The sequence below is a fragment of the Rhinopithecus roxellana genome, chromosome 7 (genome assembly GCF_007565055.1).
Source record: "Rhinopithecus roxellana isolate Shanxi Qingling chromosome 7, ASM756505v1, whole genome shotgun sequence".
Classification (NCBI taxonomy): Eukaryota; Metazoa; Chordata; class Mammalia; order Primates; family Cercopithecidae; genus Rhinopithecus; species Rhinopithecus roxellana.
Genome location: NC_044555.1, coordinates 88,155,542 through 88,172,697, shown reverse-complemented (window position 1 = coordinate 88,172,697; position 17,156 = coordinate 88,155,542). Strand labels below are relative to the sequence as shown.

At 39.3% G+C, this 17,156-nt stretch overlaps 1 protein-coding gene across 2 annotated transcripts in view; it reads right to left on the bottom strand.

Annotated features, from left to right (window-relative positions):
* PHEX (phosphate regulating endopeptidase homolog X-linked) overlaps positions 1 to 17,156 on the bottom strand; it is a 227,529-nt gene that overhangs the window by 21,833 nt on the left and 188,540 nt on the right. For both annotated transcript variants that reach the window (XM_010381555.2, XM_010381563.2), the window contains exons 16-20: positions 15,563 to 15,617; positions 9,149 to 9,216; positions 6,511 to 6,641; positions 1,775 to 1,840; positions 672 to 776 (exon numbers count right to left, since the gene is read on the bottom strand). In XM_010381555.2, coding sequence (XP_010379857.1) covers positions 672 to 776; positions 1,775 to 1,840; positions 6,511 to 6,641; positions 9,149 to 9,216; positions 15,563 to 15,617 — 425 coding nt within the window. The remainder of the gene's footprint in view (positions 1 to 671; positions 777 to 1,774; positions 1,841 to 6,510; positions 6,642 to 9,148; positions 9,217 to 15,562; positions 15,618 to 17,156) is intronic.

Below are 17,156 nucleotides of genomic sequence, written 5' to 3'. Positions count from 1 at the left end.
CTATCCCTGACTTCTTTGAAAAGGTTGCCTGTATGTTTATGACATGAACCAGTGTAACAACTAATAAAGATTTGGCACTTGCCTCATTAGCCAGAGACTCAAACTCAGAATTGTGCTGTATTTCATGCACATCTTCCTTTCAATTTCTGCTCCAAGAGCCTATTAAACTCACAAAAGAGTGACATGACTCTCCTTGCCTTTGTTCTTTTTCAGCTCTAGGGGTCTCTGCATATGCATTAGACAGTTGGGAACATGACCCTGAGGGTCCCCCACAGGCTGAGAGTGGTGGCATAAAGTCAGCAAATGAGGCAAAGGAGAAGCAATATAGAGGAAAGGGCAGGCCCGTGAAAGCCAAAGAACAAGTTATTAGAAATGGTTACAAATAGTATCAAACACATTAAGAAATCAAGATACATTGAGGAACTATCAAATGAATTACCGCAGGGCTAGTAACTCATTTGATTTAAAAAATACCAATACACCTTGATTCAATCAGTTAATTATGTACTATAGAACGTTAAGAAGGTGAGATTGACCCTAAAAATAATCAGCAAGATAAAACTTTTGCTAAAAATCAAAGTCATACCATTAAACTTTTTGAAATCTTTGATCAAGGGAGCAAACTCAAGTCCTGCATCTCATCCCTGATGCCCATTCCTCAGTCTACTCACATGAGCATAACTCAGGAAGAAGAGCTGGTTGTTCGTGAATGTGATGCCTGGTAGAAGAGGTTCCTCAACTCCCTGCCTTCTGTCATTTATCCATTTCCTGTAAGCCTGGTGAGAGAAGAAGAAGAGATGAGTCTCTGCAATGGTGGGTTTTTCTCTTTTCTCATCTAGCATAGGAATAGTAAATATCTACTCCTGCCACATGCAAAATGCATCATGTCAAAATTTTCTTTAAGAAAAGAAACACCTGGAAACACAAGTCCATGTCCTATTGCTTACCAGTGAGGCAGGTACACCTGCAGAAAGGCCTTATGCTCAATGTATACCAAAGCAGCTGGACCAAAGCGTTCAGATATTAAACAGCTCTTGGGGAAAAAAAGCTGTTCTTTCTCTTCCTACCAGGGGACAAACAAATCTAATACAATGGCAAGGCCCCATGGCAATACATTTTGGGGTCTGCATATCACCTTTTTTCATTTTAACACGTAAGAGAAAAACTGTCATCTTCTAGTGCCCTCATTTTATAAAATAAAGTATATTTCAACTAGAATATAGGAAGGATATAACTGGGAATAACAGTCTGGTCATTAAATTGAATGCATTTAGCTTTATGAAATCTTTCTGCATTATTCTTATGCTTCTTATTTGACCACAAACTAGTGGATGATGAAAACGTGATTATGAACTGTCACTTGGCCCAGTATATGAGAACCACTGCCCTCTGGTCATAATTTAGAAGTTTGATGTTTTCAGAGAAATTGATAGGAGGACTACAGAAACACCTGTACTCAGGAAAACAAATGAACCTAGCCCCAAGGAGATTGCTGTAGCATGCTTCGATCTGATGGTGAATGTATTTTCTAACAGCTATTCTTTAAATACATGATTCTTAATAAATATTATTCTTTAGGGTGACTTTACACCCCAAAAAGAAAGAAATATAGTTCTATTTATATAATAGGGTCAATAGGGAGATACACTTCTATTTACAGAAATTCCATAATATCTAACTCCTCAAGAACATGGCTGCGGTATGAATTGAGCGACACCCATATGGTGTTTTATGGCTTGATTTTTAGAACCACAGCAAATGTAGCAGTGCATACCCTAAAAGCTTCCCGCAGGCCTCCATTATCAGCAATATTTTCTCCCAGGGTCCTCTTCCCCTTGACCTAACAGAAAGAAAACAGGAAAAAAAAAAAATGAGTGTTTCATGCTCAACTATCATTCAGCAAGGGGCATGAGTATTATAGCAAGAAAAGTATCATATTGTAAACAGAAAATCACATCCAATAAATCAGAGGTAGGCATAATATATTGTAAGATGGCCCACTATCCTCAGCAAGGTGCTCCTGAATATAATACTTTCTATTTTATTATGCTACACACTTCTTTGTCACCTACTTCTTCATTCTAACCAATCTAGCCAGCTCCAATAAAATGTTAACAATATTCTGAGTGACTCTGGTTTAATGGGAAAAAATAGGAATGTCAATACACAGGTTACTTTCTCTGATTAACTCACATAATTTCAGTATTCTTCTCATTGTGCCTGTGTTTCCAAAAATTTACCATCCACACAGGAACAAGATTTCATAGACCAACTATCATCATTTTACCTTCAGCAATTTCCATGAAAAATTAAAAGGAAAGTGGTTCTCCCAGGGAACAAAAATCAAACAGAAGGAGTGCAGATCACAAGGTTGAGGTCTGCAATATGTATGACAACCAGCCAAGCATGGTAAAGAGATTATTCCAAATATTCAAGATTGTTTCTTAAAACTTTAAATGACCTAGGACAAAAATATTCTAAACTAATACAGCCCACAAGCCAAATCCAACCTGCTCCTTGTTTTTGTACAGGCTGCAAGGTAAGACCGGATTTTACCTACTTCAACAACTGGGGAAAAATCAAAAGAAGAAGAATATTTTGTGGCACATGAAAATTATATGAAATACAAATTTTGGTGTTCCTAAATCAAGTTTTATTGGGACACAGTCATGCCCACTCATATATGTATTGTCTATAGTTGCTCTCTTCCTACAGTGGCAGAATTAAATATTGTAACAAGACCATATGCCCCACAAAGCCTAAATTTTATACTATCTGGCCCTTTACAGAAAAGTCTTTTAACTCTTGTGTAATAGACAGAATAATGGCCTCCCAAAGACATCTGCATCCTAATCCCTGGAATCTGTGAATATGTTACCTTATTCACTGCAAAGAAAGATTCAAGCACAGAGGAATGGTCCCTACAAAATGAAGCTGGAAAAATAAAGCATGGCAAAGGAGACTTACATGAGGTGATTAAGTTAAGGATCTTGAGATGCAGACTTTATCCTGGATTGTCCAGGTGGACCCAGTGTAATTACAAAAGTCCTTACAAAAGGAAAAGGGAGGCAGGAGAGAGAGTGTCAGAGTGATGCAACATGAGAAGACTCCACTGGCCATTGCTGGCTTTGAAAAAGGAAGGGGCCATGAGCTAAGGAATGTGGGCAGCCTCTAAAAGCTAGAAAAGGCAAGGAAACAGATACTCCCCTACAACCTCTAGAAAGGAATGTGGCCCTGCTGACACTTTGATTTTAGGCCATTGAGATCCATGTCAGACTTCTGACATACAGAACTGTATGCTAATAAATTTATGTTCTTTTAAGCTATTAAGTTTATAGTAACTTGTTATAGCAAGCAGCAGAAAACTAACATACCTTGCTTGAAACTTTCAAGCCATGGATCTTACCAACTCTTTACTTTTTAGCTAGCCCAGTCACCCAGGTATCAAGCAATATCAAGGAATAAAAATAAATCTTTGGAAAATATTATTCACTGTAATCACTCAGGACCCTCCTAGCTTCAGTATACAAAAGCTATCATTCCTGCTTTATGTATATTCTTTGTTATCCACAATCCTATGAGGTAAGTGCTAATTACCACCATCCTTGCTCAACAAATGAGGATCTAAAGCTCAGAGTGTGTAGCAGATGTCAATATCCCACCAGATCCCCTTTTCTACCTAAACTGTACACCCATTCCCACAACTGCTAACAGCCAGATCAGCCTTAGCTTATGGAAGTCACCTCATCTGGAGACTGCTGGGAGGTTATAACCCACCTTCCAGTAATTGACTGATGTGCAGTTTAAACAGCCCAGTACCTGGGCTGAACAATTTCTGTGGTGCACTTCGTGCTCCAAAATCCTCTGTGGAATCAGGGTGAGGCTAAACATTTCCTGAAACCAACAGGTTTCCCTCATTCCATTATAGGTTTTTCTTGAAACTACTTTCTGAATAAATCACTGACCTAGGCTGGGTGCAGTGGCTCACACCTGTAATCCCGCACTTTGGGAGGCTGAGGTGTGCAGATTGCCTGAGGTCAGCGGTTCGAGACCAGCCTGGCCAACACGGGGAAACCCCGTATCTACTAAAAATATAAAAATTAGCCAGGCGTGGTGGCTGGTGCCTGTAATCCCAGCTACTGGGAAGGCTGAGGCAGAAGAATCGCTTGAACCAGGGAGGCAGAGGTTGCAGTGAACCGAGATCACACCACTGCACTCCAGCCTGGGTGACGCAGTGAGACACTGTCTCAAAAAAAATCAGTGACCTAAGGAACCCCTTCTTGGGCTCTGCTTCTAGTGAACCTAAGTCAGAGTGATGAAGTAAACTGCTCGCATGTCACTGGGATTCAAACCCAAGCAGTCTTCTGTCTCCAGAGCCTTTGCTTCCTAATATGCTACCTTCTCAAGTCCTAATTCCTCTTGGCTCTTGAAGATTATGATTATATCCACTCGTGCTTAAATTTAATCTCCTTCCTTTTACTCTGAGGTTTGTGTGTGTGTGTGTGTGTGTGTGTGTGTGTGTGTGTGTGTGTTTTGCGACAGGGTCTCTCTCTCTGTCACCCAGACTAGAGTGCAGTGGTTTGATCATATCTCACTATAGGGTTCAAGCAATTCTTCCACTTCAGCCTCCTGAGTAGCTGGGACTACAGGCATGCACCACTACACCCAGCTGATTTTTTAAAAAATTTTCTGTAGACAGGATCTCCGTATGTTGCCCAGGCTGGTATCAAACTCCTTGGTTCAAGTGATCCTCCCACCTTGGCCTTCCAAAGTGTTTAGAATACAGGCATGAGTCACTATGCCCAGCCATTCAGTCTAAGCTTTATATCTAAAATAGAGCCTTTTGGAGCAGCCTCATCCCTCTGGCTCCTTGAGCTCTGGTCTGCCTCAGTAGACCACATGGCCCTAGGTTGGACTCTCAAGACTCAACAGCTACAAAAAGGAACAACAACAACAAAAGACTCAACAGCTGCTGACAGTCTGCATCTGTAGTGCCCCATCTGAGCTCCCCCGAATTCATTACAAAGCAAGATTTAGGCACAAAGGAATGGCTCCTGTAAATGAAGCCAGAAAAATAAAGCATGGCCCTTATATCCACAAAGGAAGCCACCTACTCTCCTGTGGGAATGAAACTGAAGCTATTTTCTGATGGTTAAGTGGATTTATGCTAAGACAGGCATGCCCTTTCTATCGTCCTTGTGACAAAGGTACACATTTGTCAGAATTAAGTTTCAATCTCTGACACTTTGGCCAAAATGAATGGTAAAGAGCAGTCCACCCACACATCACCCAGATATAAAATGAATTTAAAATAAGAACCTGAGCATGATATAGGGGAAGGAGTATGGACTTTGGAGTCGTACAGACATAAACTCTAATCTAGACTCTAACATGGGTTTTAATCTCTTTGAACCTCAGTTTAATTTCTTTGAACCTCATATGTAAAACCTGTACACTTAATAATATCTATATCTCTCAGGGCTAGTATGGGGATACATTTGTTTCAATTAAGTGAAAAGTTTCATCTTCGTGCCTGTATATAATAATCAAAAGGAAATATAAATTCCCTTCCCCCAAGAAAACTGTTCTATTTTGGGGGGAGGGGTTTAACTCAAAAATCTTTGGCTTTGTTTTTTCCTGGGATAAGGTACTAATGAGCATGTCACAAAGGATCAGGAATATTAACTATCTTTCATTGATCACTTGCTTTGTGTCAGGCCTTGTGCTAGTGTTTCGCATTGCTTTGCTCATTTAATTCTTACAACAAATCAATGAGTTCAGAAACATTGACCATTTCACAGATGAAGATGCTGAGACTCAGGAACATTAAGTAACTTGCCCAAGTTCATAAAACTAGTTGAACCTAGATTTGGACCCATGTCTGACTCTAGAACCCTTTTCTGCTATGCTTTTCTTGAAGCAACATATACTCCAGATAAATTTTCACAGTGTGAAAACCCCTGTACTATATGGAGATACACAGAAGCACCCATTTTAGTTCTTCTCATGTCCCAGTTGTAGATATTTAAAAATATATAGGTAGAGAAATGGCTGTCCGGGACACTGATAAAAGAGCTAGACACAATTCAAGGTTACTGACTCTGGTTTCTCTGCCTGAATGAGCAGTGGTCTCACTTGGGCTGAGCATGGTTTAAGAACCAGGAGAACCAAGTCAGTGTTTATAAACATTCCCTTTAAGAGAAGCACATGGATTTTTACCTAAATTCATCTACAAGTATAATAGATTTGAGGCATAGCAAGGATTGAGGTATTTTTCCAGCCCTAGCAATATATCAGGACAAAGTTCATGCCTGGTTAAGGGATGACCAGGCCCCAACCCCAAAGATTCTGATTCAGTAGGTATGGGATAGGACTCAAGAATGTTCCCAGGGAAGACAGATGCTGTTGATCTTGTAAATACGCTTTGAGAACCAATGGTTTAAAGCAAGCTAATGTCCAAATGAGGAAAAATGAACCACAAGGTGCCCCCTTAGCCACAGTTGTACTCACATTTAAGCCAGCTTTCTTCCAATAATAGTTGCTATACTGGTTAATCATGCACTTTGTTTTTTCCTTAAACTTTTCTTCTGATTCAGTAGACCACCAAGGATCCAGGTTTCCATTTTTATCATATTTTCTACCTAGCAAAAAAAAAAAAAAAAGTTCGAAGACATTTGTGTTATTTATGGAAAGTAAATTCATCTTCCCTTTCCCTCACCTCGACAAGCCTTCAAAAAACAGTCATAACAGCAGGGAACACTCTTCCTGAGATCAGCTCCTGCATTCTCTCCAATGTCACAGGTTAATTGTAAAAAGGGTGAAAAGGATAAAGACAATTGAAGAAGTGCTTTCCTTCTAAGGAACAAAGAGCACCTTAAAAATGAGATTTATCAATTTATTACATATACTAGTCTTATCCAATCTTGGATTCTGTGTCTTCACCTGATTTGACCCAAAATGTTCACTGGATTATGAAATAAAATGGCTTCATTCAGAAAGCCCATGGAGGCAATCAGAGCATTACTACCAGTGAAATTCCAAACGATCCATAGGAATAGCCCCAGTGAGTCATCCATACTGTGCGATCATAGACCCTGACTCAGCCCTATAAGAACCTATTTCCTCCAAGTTGCCAGGAGCCGAAAGACACATAAAACCTCTGTTATGAATCATTCCACAGCCACTAGTGTGGATAGAAGACCCATCTGTCCTGCTTAGACAAGGAAGATTGCTGTAAAAAGAAAACTTGGAATAAGAATGAAAACCTCCAAAACATAACGGGAAGAAAGATTATACATGCTTTCTTGCTATGTGCTCACTCTTCATTTTCTCTACATCCTTTGAAACAAAATTTGGATGCTGCTAGGCTGTCTTCTGTATTCAAGGTTACTATGAGAATCAGAGGCATCGTTTAAATTTTATTACGCAGCTTACAAAAAAGTCCCCTAAGTAAAGCTGTTAATTGGAACAATCCAAAACTCTTCAGCAAGGCTACATACTACTAACACCACCCCCTGGGATAGTATGGAGTCACTGTCCTCTACCCACTAACCAACCAATCATTAAATAGGTACTGGGCACGTACTTATATGTGCAATGCACTGTTCTAACCATTGGTTACAGAGTGAAATTGCCACCATTAGATTCAGTCCTTTGAGAAAGACTCCAGAAGTTCTCCAGAAGGTTCTGGGGAGGAACTGTACTTAAATTTCCTATCAAGAGGCCCAGAATGAAGAAAGGACTATTAGCTTTTGTTTCTTAGCTAAGACTCTCATCTCAGATAAACCAAACACCCAAAGGCAGAAAGTCTAGCTCTGCAGAGTCAGATAACTACAAGTCAGCCACATTTTAACAGAGAAGGGAAGACCAGGGGAGCAAAAAATCTAGGTGATTAAGGAAGGGCTAGTGGGAATACAGGAAGACTTTTCTAGAAGAGCCAGAGGGTCTCTGGCCCTGGGGTAGACATCCAGGAAAGGATGTTAGAGATACTACAGGGATGGAAGAAAGAGGTCCCCTTCTATATAACGTTGCCTTAGGGCAGCTGGTTCCTGAGACTGCCTGTAAATCATTGTGTGGGTGTGGATGTGACAGTCATTTGCTACTAATCCATAAGTTTCAGAGATTTCATGTGGCCTTCCAATAATACTCCAAAGTTAAAGGACAAGAGTGCTGATCAACAATGATGAGGACTCTCAAAGTAAGCCATTTCTTTAGTTTATGTCATATTCTGCTTTTTCCTTTTGTTTAAATGCCATCAGGATACAAGGTATATACTATTACATAGATTATTAGGAAAGTATAGACTTTAAAATAATCAGAATAGGCTGGGCGTGGTAGCTCACACCTGTAATCCCAGCACTTTGGGAAGCCTAGGTGGGCAGATCACGAGGTCAGGAGATCAAGACCATCCTGGCCAACATGGTGAAACCCTGTCTCTACTAAAAATACAAAAAATTAGCTGGGCATAGTGGCACATGCCTGTAATCCCAGCTACTTGGGAAGCTGAGGCAGGAGAATCGCTTGAACCCGGGAGGCTGAGGTTGCAGTGAGCCAGGCTCGCGCCACTGCACTCCAGCCTGGCGACAGAGCTAGAGTCCGTCTCAATAAGGATAATAATAATAATAATAATAATAATAATAATCAGAATATAAGCCAGTGTAGAGAAAAATAGAGATTAAGCATTGCATAATTTTCGAAATCGTAAAAGGGAACCAGTCAGACAAGCTCCAGAGTCCTAACTCAACAAGTCCTAACTTGGCAGCATGTATAATCGTCGTTGGAGCGGAGCTTGCTCCTCCAGGGAGAATACCTCAAGACGATGAATAAATGACAAAGGGAGAAGCTATAAATCAATCCCTGTAACTATTGTGGCAGCTACAGCAATCCTGATCTAAATGCAAAGCTAATTTTATTGAAATTACAAGGCTGCTTTTTAAAGTCTACCCCGATCACCAATGGGAACAATTGTTTATTTATTGCAAGCCATCACAGCAAGACATGAGGAAAAGTTTTCAATCAGCAATCATATTGCTTTGGATAATCTTCAAGCTATGATGCTGCTGCTATGCAAAGACAATCATAACAATTAACATCTATATAGTCAACATTATTATAAAAGCAGCAGCTTAGAAAATGAACCAGTACTTACCATTATTATCAAATCCATGTGTAAATTCATGTCCAACAATTACTCCTATAGCACCATAACTCAGAGATCTATGGCATAAATACATAATTTGGAGACAATTACAAGCATGAATCTCAGAGCATAATCCTTTAATTTTTTCAATAAAACTGCTTTTTCAAGATAAACTGCTTTCTAGTCAACCATGGTAATAACAATCTAATAACCATACCCAAAAGCTGTAAAAAATCTAAACATACCTTCCAATTGAAATAGACAAAGAAAATATAAATTCTAACATTGTCATTATGACCACATATGAACCTTAGTGCCCTACTCTGTGAAATTAGGGATGTGAAAGATATGATTTCTAAAGTCCCTTTCAGCCTTAAGATTTCTATGATTTTATATCTGCTGTAGCTATATATTTATGAACACCTAAAACGGGGCAGAAAAGATCCTGTCAGTAAATATATAATTTATTTTTTATAGGGAAACTTGCTGAGAAGTCACTATAATCTTAGAAGTTAAATTGTTTTCCAAATGTAGTCATAAAAAAAGGAACAGAGTAGAGATTAAAAGGGATCACTCTATTTTCAAAGGTAGTCACGTTCCTCTTTCTGTTGTAGACAAGATGACAACTGAATAGCAAAGACTTGAAAAAGGTGCCACTTTATTTCTCTTCACCTCGGAAGAAATATGTGGTAGATTATCTATTTCTCTTCACCTCGGAAGAAGCATGTGGTAGATTATCTATAAAACGCACCACCACCAATTCTACCTACCCCTGAATGCATATATCCCCTCCTCCCATCAAGAGGCAATCTATTTCCCTCTGCTTAAATTTGGACTGGCCTTAGGGCTTGCTATGACCAACAGAATGCAGTGGAAGGGGTCAGGTATGACTTCTGGGTCTAGGCCTTAAGAAAGTAGCTTCCATTTTCCACCTTCTTGGAAGTCACCTGCAAAGAAGTTCAACTACCCAGCTAGAGGGAATGAGGCCAAATGAAGAAAGTGAGAAACCCCAGAAGTTGAGAGACTCCAAAGGAAGAGAGAGAGGCCCTGCCATGCCCCAGCCACAAGAGCCAGCCCAACTGGGGCACAGACAGGTGAGTGAAGTCGCCTTAGTTCCTCCAGCCCTCGTTAAGTGACCCCGGCCAGCACCATACAAAGCAGAGACCAGCTGTCTCAACTCAGTCCTGCCCAAATTACAGAATCATGAGCTAATAAATGGTTGCTTGGTGGTGCTTTGTTACATAGCAAAGCATATTAAGAATATATGAAGAAATCAATAATGGGGTTTCCATATATGTGCCTGGGATTTTCTCTCTCAAATATAAGTTCTACTGAGGCCACTCCCTTATCTACTTGTTCATTGCTAAATCCTCTATACTTTGTGCAGAGTAAGAAAGTACCAATGATTTAACTAATTGATTAGTTAACTTTACCATCTCATGCAAGTGACAGATCTATATGTATCTTAATTTAGTCATTTAACCTGTGGATGAGAATTACACACCACTTAGAATCCTTATTGTGAAGATTCTTCATGAGATTTGCAATAATGCTAAAAATATCTCACAGGTAGTTCCTGACATGCAACATCAAAGTCACCCAGCAAATAGATAGGACCCATAACTGGAAGGAATGGAAATTTTTAAAGTGGCATGTTATTACAGGACATAATGATCCTTACCATGCTAATTGTTTGTCTCAACTACACCCAAGGAAGTGGTGTAAGATTTAATTTTTCCCCTTGGTGGTAATTCTTTCCTTTGTTATTTCTTTCCTGTAAGGTAATTTGCATTTGAAAAAAAAATGCTTCCTACTGTTTTTCCATCATTGCAAACCTTCATTAAAGAAGTAAGAGTGAAATTATGCATTTCAATCATAGAGCTATCATAGCAGTGTGGGACAAACTTGTAATTTTACATAGTGTTAATTTTTGAGGCAGTAGCTATCAGTGTGCAGATTGCAACATTTAGTTTTTCCAGGTCTCTCAGCTCTGAGAATAAGTACTTGGTCCTCTACAACCCTCAGTCAATGCTGTTGACTGGATGAATTGAAGGCACGAACAATGGAAGCTTATAGAAATTGCTGTGCAATGAATGTCCTTTAAGAGGGGCTGCTCCAACAAGCTTCCTATTTGCAAAAGGTAATAGAGAATTCAGAAAATGATTGAATCATTGTAAGTTTCAATTCTCAGTTACTTAATCACAATCCTTTGGACAAGAGACAAAGAAAAAGTAATTTTATATGACTAAGCCTGACAATAATAATATTTCATAATATTAGATTCATGTCCTCTATTTTATCAATGAAGAGTATTTAAATTAGCATGTCATTGGCCAGGTGTGGTGGCTCACGCCTGTAATCCCAGCACTTCGGGAGGCTGAGACGGGCGGATTACCTGGGGTCGGGAGTTCGAGACCAGCCTGACCAACATGGAGAAACCCCGTGTCTATTAGCCGGGCATGGTGGTGCATGCCTATAATCCCAGTTACTTGGGAGACTGAGGCAGGAGAATCGCTTGAACCCAGGAGGCGGAGGTTGCAGTGAGATCACGCCATTGCATTCCAGCCTGGGCAACAAGAGCAAAACTCCATCTCATAAATAAATAAATAAATAAATAAACATAAAAAAATAAACTCTCCCTTTTAAAATGCAACCATGACTGGCTGGCCAGAAACTGGAAGATTTCTTGCATTGAAGATCTAGTCTTCCAAAAATAAAATAGAGAAGACACCACTTTTACTACCTACTCAGTTTCTCTTTTGTTCTTATTACTCGATGGGTTTAACATATGCACACAGATTTGCTGTCAACAACAAAACAACTATTCTGCTGTCTAGATTAACCATGATCTCACACTGTTATCAAGAAAGGGTTGCCCTATGCCTGAATCATAAATTCATAAAAATTTCTGAGTTGGAAATGGCTTAGAGGTCATCTACTCCAACTTCCTACTACAGAAATGGGGCCCCTCTAGAAAAACCCGTTCAAATGGTTGGTCCAACTTCTTACTAGAGGAATGGGCCCCCTTTAGAAAAACCCATTCAAATGGTTATAATACTCTGCTTAGGTATTTCCAATGACCAAGAGCTCATCCCCTTCTAAGGTAACCCATTCCCTCTTTGGGCGGGTCTAAACATAATAGCTCTCCATAATGCTGATCTGAAATGTCTTTTCTATGGCTTCCATCTATTGGTCTAGTGTAGCCTCTAACTGAACACCTGCTGAATCTCCTGAATATAATAAGTCATTCTACCACCTTAACTTTCCTTCAAAAATATGCAGACAGTTATGAGGTTCCCCTTCAAGTGTTATTAATTTCTTTCAACTCTTATTCTTCAGTCATGAATTCTAGATCAGCATTTCCCAAAACGTAGGGGAGTTTGGGAACCTCTACATTTCGAAGGATGGTTACCAGAGTCTGGGAAGGGTGGCGGGGGGGGGGGGGGGGGGGGGGGGGGCTGGGGTCAGAAGTGGGGACGGTTAATGGGTACCAAAAAGGTAGTTGTATTAAACACATCTAAATAGGTTTCTTTCTTGCAGAGCTTCTAGGAAACTTTTATGGTGATAATTATTATGATTCCCCAAAACTGAGGGAAGGGGAGGATGACTTACCTCTCTTACTATTTCATGGAACACACACTTTGAGAAACATTGTCTTCAACCATTTACAGTCTTGATTCTCTCCTCTGGAAATAATTCAACTTGTTCATGCCTCATAATTAGACTCAACACTCAGGTGAGGACTAAGCTGAGCACTGTGAGCAGAAAGGATACCCACTCCCTTGTTTCTGGAGGCTATTTATTAATACAGAATAGATGAATGTATGGGAAGCCATCTCACTGGACCGTGACTCCCATGTCTTTAGCATCTTCATATTCCCAATGCTGAGTACCCAAATGATACATAATAGCTATTCATTAAGTGGATGAGGACAAAGAAGTCTTTAGGAAAAACAAATTCTTTCACACTCAAGTATTAACTATGACCTAGCCTAAGGTACAAACAAATAGACACTAACATTAACTCCTATGTTTCGAAGATCTTAGCTTTTATATCAGAAAATCATGCTCACAGACCCAATAAACAAATCACTTAATCAATAACTCCAAAAATCTAACCAGACTGTTTCCTAATCTCCAGCTATATAACCACGGTAATAGAAGCTCAGTTAAATTGTCAACAATAAGCAGAATCAAAGAATTCTAGGACTTTTTTAGTTTGAAGGGAACGTAAAGAATATCCTAAACCTTTAATGTTTTAGAAATATATATATTTATATATAAATATATATTTATACTTATTTTATAAATATAAATATAAATTTATATTAAATTTATATATTATATAAATGTAAATTTATCTTAAATTTTTATATTATATAAATGTAAATTTATATTAAATTTATATAATATATATAAATATATATATATATTTCTAAACTTAAAAGCAGGACAAATTGATTCCAAACATCTGAACACCAAAGAAAACTATGCAGCTGAGGCCTGGGATATTATTAATAGATTTGGTTAAATAAGAACCTGGAATTTTTGTTTATTCTAACAATGGTGCTTCCCTGTAGTAAGCTTTATCAATGACTGCCCATGTCCTCTTAGCCCTATTTTTGAGCACACCAATCTGACAGCCTTCAAATGTCAGCACCTAAAACTAGTGGCCTAAGGACTTTCTCCAGCCACTAGAGCCCTCTTGGCCTAGGATGGGCACTGCCAGGTACCCCTGGTAGGAGTCCTCAATCAATGATGGAAGGTGAGTTGGAGGATAGATAAATACCCCAGCTCCCATGTGCCTGAGGTGGGATCACTCTGAAGCATGTTTTACAGTTCCCCAGCAAGATTGAGCTCCAGTTGCCCATGGTGATAACTGACTTTGTAACATACATGTGGTAGGTGGAATAATGGCCTACAAAAGATGTCCATATGCTAATCTTTGGAACCTGTGAATATGTTATGTTACACAATAAAGGGCAATTAAAGCTGCAGATGGAATTAAGTTTGCTAATCAGTTGACCTTAAAACAGGAATATTATCCTGAATTATCTGAATGGTCCCAATGTAATCACAAGGGTCCTTATAAGTAGAAGGGAGAGACAGAAGATGAGTCAGAAGGAGATGTGACTATGGAACTTTAAAGATGGAGGACGAGGTCATGAGCCAAGGAATGTGGGCCCCCCTCTAGAAGCTAGAAAAGGCAAGAAAACAGGTTTATCTCTAGAGCTTCCAGAAAGGAATGTAGCCCTGCTGACACCTTGATTTTAGCCCAGTGAGAACCAGTTTGGACTTCTGACCTACAGAACTATAAGCTTATAAGTTTATGTCATTTTAAGCCACTAAGTTTGTAGTAATTCATTTTGGCAGCCATGAAAGACTCATAGGACACAATTCATTTGGCTTGTTTCTCTCACTGTCTCAATTCTCCACTCCCCTGCTGGTGTTTCCTTGTACCACCTCCCAAAAGAACTAATTGCACTTGAATACTTATCACAAGGTCTGCTACTGGGAAAGCCCAAAGCCCAAATGAAAACATTGCCAACATATCTCTCTTATTGATGTATTTATGGAAATCTATATCATTTAAACCTACATAATTATTTTTAAATTGTCATATATCCAAACCAAAACATAAGCGACTCACTCAACTTACAGAATCAAGACTAAAATTTTCCATGAATTAAAACACCAGAGCAAGTAAAAAGTATATAATAAAAATGGTGAAATTATTGACATTATCAGAATCTCTACTATGTATGGAAATTGTGAATTACATGAGTCTACAATCTGTTGGTATTAAAATGACCTTTAAACTGGTATCCCTAAGTCCATACACTACCAATTTTGACTTATTCTGTAGCTACACAGGTTATGTTTCTAAAGATAAATTCAATTATCTAACTTGCTCAACACTTTCAACATTTTCTATTGCCTATTAGTATCCAAGCTCCTTACCTGACATGCAGAGCCCTCCAATATCAAACCTCAATCTTCTTTTCCACTACGTCCTTTCATATACCATTTAGGCTAGCCAAACTAGACTCTGCCATTATAGAAACACTTTTTCCTCCTTATCTCACATTGTTTCTTCTATCTGGAATGGTTTTAGACTCATCCCATCAATTCAAATCCCAACAATCCTTCAATGTCCAAATGCTGGTAGTATGAGTTAATGGGTAAGAGAATAAATGCATAAAAATGAAAGCCACCTATGTGTAAGTTGGCCTTCCTGTCCAGTCATACACCCTGGTAATAAGGATCAGAAAACAAATACCCAAAAAGAGTACAGCCGACCCATGCCAGATTCCATGGCATCTTTCTGCTGAATAACCATTGACTTTGTTTCTTCTGTCCTCTACCAAAGCAACATGTTCTTCCCAATTGGTCAGTAACTGGTTTCTTTACTCATTTACTCACCGAGGATATTCTGTTCCCCAAAAGAAAGGCTTCTGGAGCTCTCCTGCTGGAAATCCTATGAGAAAGAAAAAATGTTAAGTGATATAGAGAGAGTGATTCAATGATGAGTACCTGGTTCTAGCTATAACATTGAGGTTTCAAAGACCCATCTGAAAGGCACTCCTCCTGGCACTGGGAGCACTCTAAGAGATCTAGCTGTCTCAATGGTATCAATTCAACTGAGTTTGAAATAAGTGTATTAAATGGTTTCAGGGAAACCATTTTGCACTGGTACACTATTGGCAATGTCTAGCCTGCTGTGAGCTGGGCTCCTTCATACATGGCATGCTCATGAGGCTTCAGGCTGTCCAGCAGCTTTGCCTGATACAGAAAGAGCTGGCTCTGTGGGTGTGCAACCTGTGTAGTCACACAGGCCCCACACAGAAAAGGGTTCTGCACTTAGTTTAATCCTCTCCTGCCACTGTCTTGAAATTCATAATGATTTTATCTTTGAACTTGTATTTTTTTAGTGGAGCCCGAGGAGACAATGGAACATGTGTGTGTGAGCAGAGAAAATGTGCACAATATGTGTCTGCTGTTCCTAGGAGCCCCATTTTTCACACAGCATTCACAATGCCCCAGGAGCACAGGACTCCATCAGGCCCACAGTGCGTAGGAGTTTAGTGAGTTGCCAAACAAATACAAGGTAAATATGATACATCTAGAACTGAGTAAGCTCTGATAGCCCTAAGAGGCCATACTTTCCATTCGAACCAGAATTTGCTTCAATGACCAAAAGAAGGTAGTGGCATTCTAAGAAACATGAATGTCCAAGGAATCCTGCCATAACCTTTCTTATACCTGTTACTTCCCTGTATTGGCCAAACACCTACACTGAAAATGATGACATAAAAGGACAGAGAAAAGGTGAATTATATGGTTTGGCTGTGTCCCCACTCAAATCTCACCTTGAATTGTAATAATCCCCATGTGTGAAGGGTGGGGCCAGGTGGAGATAACTGAATCATGGGAGTAGTTTCCCCCATCCTGTTCTCATGGTAGTGAATAAGTCTCATGAGATCCAGTAGTTTTATATAGGGGAGTTCCCCTGCACAAGTTCTCTTGCCTGCCACCATGTAAGACATGACTTTGCTCCTCTTTTACCTTCCACAATAATTGTGAGGCCTCCTCAGCCATGTGGAACTGTAAGTCCACTAAACATCTTTCCTTTATAAATTACCCAGCCTCAGGTATGTCTTTATTAGCAGTGTGAGAACAGCCTTATACACTAACCTATAGTTTCTTTTCCTTTTAGTCCTTCCTTACTCGTCAGTAAACCAAAGGTAGAGAGTATTGGTAGAATGAACATGTATTAAGAAGTGAAATAAAAACAGTTGAGTTTTGTTCAGCATTTCCTCCATGCTGGTAAGAACAAAATACATATGCACATACAAGCTACAAAATACAAACTCTGTAATTTTGGTGATTCCACGTACAAGTTAAATGCTCTTATGTTTGCATTTAAAACTGACATTGCACAATATTGAGATGAAAAGTAACACTCATGCTAATGACTTACGTCTTTAATTTTTCTTATAGTAGCATTGAATAGCAA